The sequence below is a fragment of the Vigna umbellata genome, chromosome 8 (assembly GCF_029865625.1).
Source record: "Vigna umbellata cultivar VRB3 chromosome 8, Vumbellata_1.0, whole genome shotgun sequence".
In the NCBI taxonomy this organism is placed as follows: domain Eukaryota; kingdom Viridiplantae; phylum Streptophyta; class Magnoliopsida; order Fabales; family Fabaceae; genus Vigna; species Vigna umbellata.
In genome coordinates this window covers 28,351,698-28,359,576 of record NC_142172.1, presented here as the reverse complement: position 1 = coordinate 28,359,576, position 7,879 = coordinate 28,351,698, and the positions used below count along the sequence as shown (strand labels likewise).

The 7,879-nt window shown below is 28.6% G+C and overlaps 1 protein-coding gene across 1 annotated transcript; it reads left to right on the top strand.

Moving 5' to 3' along the window:
* Window positions 1–1,429: 1,429 nt before the first annotated feature.
* On the top strand, window positions 1,430–2,893 carry LOC124842713 (uncharacterized). Its single transcript, XM_047319266.2, has one exon. It carries the CDS (start codon window positions 1,723–1,725, stop codon window positions 2,296–2,298), a length of 576 nt encoding a protein of 191 aa, XP_047175222.1. The 5' UTR covers window positions 1,430–1,722; the 3' UTR covers window positions 2,299–2,893.
* The last annotated feature ends 4,986 nt before the right edge of the window (window positions 2,894–7,879 follow it).

Genomic DNA, 7,879 nt, shown 5'->3' with positions numbered 1-7,879 from the left:
AAGAAGAAATTTGAGTTTGGACCTGTAAAATTTAATGTCATGCTTCCATTTTCTGCTTTCTGAGGGGTCTTTGAACGTAATCCTTTGGGTACATCTTGGGGCTGTTAGCCTTTCATAGATACATTTTCCATGCACAAGTAACATTTTTAATGTAACTTTTTTTGACCAAATTACATGTACATATGGATTTCATGGAATTAAACTCAATATATGCACTTCTTTTAGTTGGCTTTTGGCTCCTCCTAATTTCTTTTATAATAATTTCAATAAAATACATTAATTTCTCACTTTATTGCCTTTATATTTTTATGTTTCATTAAATTTGAGTTCAAATGAAAAAACTTTATACTTTCAATTAAAACCCTAGTCAATATGCGGTAAAATATATCTAAATAAAAACATTAAGGGGCTAAGAAATATAAGTGACAGGAAAAATGTTATAAGGAGTTAGTAATATAAAAAAACATGAGTATAAATTGAGAAAACGTAAAACTACTTATAAAATCAAATTTATTAATAATAATTTAAAAATGTTCGGAATCATTTTATATAGACAATAAGAACCAATATGTTAATAAATAAAAATAAAAATAAATATAAGTATACGCTAGAACCTATATAAAAATGAAAAAATATATAATATTCAATACAAACGGGGTCAATCATAGTTTTGATTCCATGTTAAAAGAGTGATGAACTTTAAGCCTAATTCAACTTTTGTAAGATGAGATTTGCACTTACTTATATATTATACATTGATCTTATCTCTATTCGACGTGAGACTTCTAACAAATAATAAAAAACAAAATCTAAAATATTGTAAAATAAAAATAAAAATAAAGGGTTAACCTAAAGTAAATTATAACAAATAAAAGCAATTTAGGTGCTAATTATATAATTTAACCCTAATTTTGTATTTAACAGCCATACTCTACTACTGAAATAAGAAAACTTCATATTAGTTATTTAAAGCCAGGTTGTACACACTTCTTTAAAAGGTGATCGATTTATCAAAAGTCTGTCAAAATGTTTATGGTTTGTTATCAAAAGATTTCTGCAACACATTTGGATTATTTGTTTGGTATCCATTTTGTGTATACAACAAACAATAACCTCCACCTGCCTCCAGCTCTTAGGTTAGGCTGTTCTAATGCATATACATCTTATTAATATTTAAATGTGAATTTAAATTTTACATTATAGATAAAATAATATTAAACATCATATATATAATATTAAGATAAAAATAAGAGAGCAAATATCTTGATATTAGACATTATTACAAAGATATAGATGATAAAAGAATTAATCTAATTGGTACTACCCTGACCTTTTAAAGGGAAATACTCATGATTCATCCATTATATACGTGTAGAAAAGAAGAGCAGGGAAGGTTTGAAATGAAAGAGGTGCTTAGGTAGATGAAAGGCACAAGAGTCCAAAAGGGAGACAAATAAATGATTAAAAAAACTAAGCAAGAATTTAAAAAAATATATTGGTATGATATTGAGATGAATCCACAGCCGGCTAACAGAATACATCTCCAAGCAAACTTCTAAGACTTTTCCACTTTACACCACATTCACTTCACTATCTTTAGGTAATGACTATGTCCTTCATTTGTCTCTTTCTCAAACCTTCTCCACCTTCTCTTTTCTATAATACTCTTCCCTCTTACACCGCATTCCTCATATTCACCCCAATAACAATTCATACTCCACCATGGAATTCAGCTGCCCAGAAGATTCCAAAACCTCCAGCGACGAAATCGATCGCTCAGCGGAGCAGAATGATGACATGGGCACCGGCAGATCCTACGAGTGTGTCTTTTGTAAGAGAGGCTTCACCACTGCACAGGCTTTGGGTGGACACATGAACATACACAGAAAAGATAGGGCCAACAGGGCCAAACCTTCCACTTCAACCAAGCTCGATGACACCAATACCTATGCAGATCTCGGGTTATACTCGGCCTCAAATCCCAGCTATCTTTCAAGAGGGACTTACTATTCCACTCTTCCTGATTCAGAGGTAGACCTCAATTACAACTACTACCATCACTTATATTTTCCCTCACACGCTTCTGCTGCCAAATCACCTTCACATGTACAATACAGTGAGGTTTTCTGTGTTGAGAACCAAAGGGATCCTCACCTTCTGTTTGGACAAGATTGGAGACAAAAGGGTTTGACTTTCTACACCAATCCCTTATGTGTACATGGAAATAAAGACAAGATAGAAAACAACACTGAAGAGGACGATCTGGATTTGGAGCTTAGACTTGGTCATCATCCTTAACATAATATATACATAACTATGGGAATTATAAGGTATGGCTTTTGGGCCTATATATATATATATATATCTATATGTGTTTGTGTGTGTTTATGGCGTGCAATTGTATAGAAAGATGGGTTGGAAGTTGGAAGAAGAAAGAAGAAAGAAGAAAGAAGAAAGAAGCAAGATTTCTAGCATGAAGGTGGTTATCGGATTTCTGATGAGGGAAGGTACTCAAGATTTACGTTTTCAATGTCTAGAGAAGAAAGTATATATATATATATCTAGGGTTCTATCAGAAGCTCTTAACTATGTGAATGTTTTTCTGCTACTGTTTAATTTACTTAATTCACGTATGCATATCTACATGCCTGTCGCAAGGGAAATTAGGTTATATGCGTGGGCTTTTTTTCATTTTTAGGGAAATAAAAGTCTCTATCTCTATGCACTCTGATCCAAAGCCATCCTATATTGTTTCTTGTTCCTCCTGTTTCAATGTTAGAAGTGTATATGTTACAACGACCAAGTGTTGCAAATTCAAAGATAGATAATGATATAGTAATTACTTAGGAGATATATATAAGTTAACTATGTATAGAGCAGTACATATAATTGGTAAAACATTCAGCTACTCATGAGTGTTTGTGAAGCTATTTTGATTTTTGCTGTTTGGATATTAACGTTTCTACGTTTACTTGGCAACGAAGGAATAACGAAGAAGATTATTTATCTTCATTAGCTGTTGAGTATGGAGTGTCTTGTTATGGGAATTGCATCATTAGAAATGCTTCTTGGAACCATTTTCTTTATTTAAAAAACTATTCACCTTTTTGTTCAGAAAAGAAAAGGTAAGAAATTGACTTAGAATATATGAATTTGGCATATTTTATTTTATATATCCATATAGGAAACCATGTTAAATTATATAATAAAAATAATAGATAATAAGATCATTCTTACAGCCATAATTTATACATCTGTGTTAGTGTATTAGCTAGCTACATGCAATTTCGTGACAATATATATCTCAAACACAACATTTTGTGAGGTATTTCTTTAGAAGGATAAGATGAGAATTGGACATGCTCCTCATATTTTCAGAACCTAAATCCTCTTCAACCACATAAAACCTAATGACTTGTATGATATATAATTAAGTATTATTATTTTTTGAAATTATAAAATTTAAATATATGCTACATAAATATTAGTTGGGATTGTAAACATTTAACAGTCTTGACAACGTAATATTATCTTAAGTATTAGTTGAGATTATTTATATACTTAACATTATATATAGTTTTTCCTTCAACTCTCTCCAACCCTTCTATCCCTTTCTACTTTTGCTTCATTTCTTTATCTCGTTTTCTTCTGTTCACTTTTATGTGCTCATGTTTTCTTTATTTTTTGGATAAGAAAAAGGAAAAATATAATTTACATCCCCCCTAAGTGTGGCTGTTGTTCTTTCCAGGTTTCTAAGGGGCTTATATTAAATTCATTTTTCTATATAACACTTAATTAGTGTCTGTTTAAGTTTATAAAAATGCAGTATATATGAGTTTTCATATATATTTTTTGTAGTATTTCCTTTAATGGGTTGTATAATAAAACTTACCCAAATAAGTTATAAGCTCCCAGGTAAATTATACACATGTAATCGAACTGTTTGTACAAAAGATTGCTTAACAATAATTAAAAAAATAAGATATTAATTAAGGATGTCACGTGTGCACAAATAATGTCAAAAGATATAAAGGAGTCGGACTCTCAATTCTCATTTCCTAACATTAATATTACAAAAATAAAACAATCTTCGCATATATAATTCATGTTTTCATGTGATATATTTTTTGTAATTTAAATTATGAACATTGTACTATATTGAAAGATGTGGTGTTGAGGTACTTAATTGGTATGACTTGTCTTGTAAGTTTGTATTAAGGATTTAGGACACGTATTATATATTTACTTCTTTTATGCTGATAAAAAATAATCCATGTACTATGTACATTTATAATATTTTCAAATCCAAAACATTACAAAAATACAATCCAAAAATATATCATTCTCTCTGAAATTTTCCACTAATTTCTCTGGGATGTCACACTTAAAACAATGTCTTCAAGATATCATTTCTTTCCCAATATACCTCAATACACTCAAAAGATATCTTCAGGATACACTAAAGTAATAGGTATAATTTAATTGGCAGGTAAACTTAACGATATAGTAATTAAAATTCAAGTAATGTGTAAATATCTCAATTTCATTTATTTCCACAACATATTAAACAAGAAACTACTTACAAACAAAAAATCGTTTATGTCTTCAAACTGTCCAGAAAATGTTCTCCTTGTTTTACTGAACATGTATGCAAAACCATAAACTTTAGAAATAACTTTCTAATATAATTATTTATTAATTAAAATTTATGGAAAAACACCAATTCAAAAGAAGGGTTTATTAAATACGATACGAGACGCATAATTTTTAAATTTTTTAAAAACTTTTAACCAATGAAAAATTATTTTAAAAAGGTGTATTCTCATTAAAAACAAAAATCTCTGATCGTTTCAATCAATCTCTATTCCCATAAAGGTGATACTCATGAATTTTTCTTTCTTTTGTCTCATAAATTATAGGATTTGAACTCTAGATTGATTTTTTGTGTATTTGGATAAAACTTACGAGTAAAGGTTTGAAATGTAAATAAAGAAGATGAGAGTAAAAAAGTTGTGTGGTGAGGAAGGAAAGTTGAAAAGAATAAGGAAGATGGAAAAGAACAAAGAAAAGAAAAGAAGTTTGAAGAGAAGAAAAGGGAGGAAATGCATTGAATGTGGGTTTGAAAATATAAGGCTTTGACTTGGACTTCAACGTTTGTTAGTAAGTAAGTTGTTTTTAAATGCATGTCATACTCGCTTTGCTCATGCTCCTGCACATGCCTCGTTTCTTATATCAAAGATATATTCTCCCATATTTCTCAATCAACCTTTTATCTATCATTTTCACATCTTTTCATTCATCGTTACCCCCTCTCTGTCTTAAACAAATCCTTACTCCTTTTCCTTTTCTTTTCCTTTTTCTCATTTCCTTTCAACAATATATTTATATAATCTCATACTTATCGATCAAATCCAAATATATCTATATGTTCCTTCTTCTCTGCATTTTTTTTTGTCAAAATTAAAAATGTGAAATATAGGTAATAAAAATATATTTTCTTGAGTTTAAAACTCATATATTACATTTAGAGATCACAAAAAAAATTCGCACTAGATATCCATGATGGATATTTGGTATCTGCAAATATTTACTTTTTAGCGGACTGTGAGTAGCAAATATTTTAATACTCGCTTATAAATGGATTAGGTGTGAGTATTATATTATCCATACTCACGAATATCCACTACATACAAAAATAAAAATAAAAATATAATTTATATTTTATTAAGTTAAATTTAATTAAAATTAATTTATATTTTATAAGGTTAAAATTAAATTTTAATTTATATTATATTTTATATTTTTTGTAATTTTATTTTAATAATTTATAAAAATATTATAAATATTTTTAAGTATTCATAGTATCTATGGATTTTAAAATATTCATATATATTTTTTAAATGAATATTTATGTGAAATGGATAAATTCTTTTTCAAATCATATTGTAAATAGATACTATTCGTGCTGAATCCGACGTGATGATTACTTTTACTTTTAGCCTTATTAGTATTAGTGGATACCGAGTAACTTTATACCATAAGAAATTTCAATACGCTAGTGGAATTTTTTCATATATTTGTGAAATAAAAGAAAAGTTGAAAGGGTAGAGAGGGTATGTTAGAATGATAAAAGCGTAAGCACGTGGGTGGATTAAGAAGAGAAATATAATTTATTTTTGAAGGATAAGGAAGAGAATTGATGTAGGGTTAGTATACCAGTACCACTACTGTATTACAACCAAATCACGTAACTTAATTCCCATAAAGTTTTAAACTCAATGCTATATTAAAATAACCCTTTTTTTTTATTTGTATATGTTTTCTTTAAATTAGTGCAAATGTAACAGTTAAAAAATATAAAGGCAAATTATTTATTTTTTTAATAATTAAGAATATATTATTAAAAATATAAAAATAAAGTATGAAATTAAATCCAAATTTACTTGTTAATATATCATATTAGTGAAATTATCTTGGTACTATAGAAGATTCCAAAATATGTTTTTTTTAAACATGATCTCCTTTTTCATATTCATTTATCATTGTGGCACCACTTTCGATTATTTTTGGTAAATCATTCACTTTTCTCCGAACTTGTGAAGGTGTCAATCAAGGAGGTGATGCATCACATTCAATTTCTCTGTTTCAAAATTCTTTTAATGTTTTTCCTAAATCGATGATCAATAATGTTTAAGAACTCATTATGCGAGTCACACTAATGATCATTACAACCAATGTAATATAAACTAATTGTGTTTCATACAATTAATATGTTAATTTTCACAATTATTATTAGTGATTTTAACATTAACCAAATAAATTTTTCTTTACCTTTTAACTTACTTAATGTCCATTTTGATAGTTATTTTTGGAGTAATTAGATATTGGTTACTTTTATGTAATTATATCACTTATCTCCATTATTTTTTCCCCTAACAATATTAAACAATAAAAACATGGATTAAGTGAAACAAGATTGAAACTTAAGAAAGATAAAAATTAGGATTTTCAAAATATCACACGTGTTTAGCATCATTTGAATCAACTTTAGTGCCATGAAGGCTAAGAGGAAATTTGTACTAGGTTGGGCACCACTTACTCAATAATGGGTGCCACCTCCCATTGATGAATTATGCTAAGCACCATTTGACTTGCGTTGAGCACCTATTTGTGTAGAGAGCTTAGTTTTTTACCTCTAAATGCACGTGTCCAACATAGAATGTTTTCCCTAAATAATGATTTTGCTGATGTAACACTCTTGGCTTTTTTTTTTCTTGTTTCTTTGTGAGACTTTTGGGTGATTGAGAAGAATGGAACACATTCCTTAAGGTTTTGGTCTATTGGGGCTACCTTGAAGAGCTTCATCTTCTTCTATTGTTCATATTATTTCTTTGGGCATCAAGATTTTGTTCGTTCATCAATTTTCATCAAACTTGTATGTTTTAGGTAATTAGGAATAGTTAACCTCCATTTTCATTAGGATTGGATGTAATGTACTCAAACTAATATAAATTTCTTGTGCAATAGAATCTTTATTCATTCATATGTTTTTATCTTAATTTTAATGTGTAGGTTTGTAAATATCATGCATCTAAATTTATCTAATTATTGGGAAGTGAATTGGAACATAGACATTGATAAAACACCCAAGAGACTTAATGGTTCCAATCTCTCTTGGTCATTATAAACATCTGGATTTAATGCAAATTGTATTTTAAATTGACTAAGGAATTAGTAATTTAGCATATAGATTTAGAACTTGCTCCTAAAAAATTAGAACTATTAAGCTTTTAATGTGAATGTTTGAATGAGATAGAGATAAATTGTATAGAGTACTTGGATCATAATGGAGAATTGATGGAGAATCTTCCTTCAACAA

Excerpts from the sequence above, each read along its gene's own strand:
- LOC124842713 (XM_047319266.2), top strand. The coding sequence starts at position 1,723 with ATGGAATTCAGCTGCCCAGAAGATTCCAAAACCTCCAGCGACGAAATC.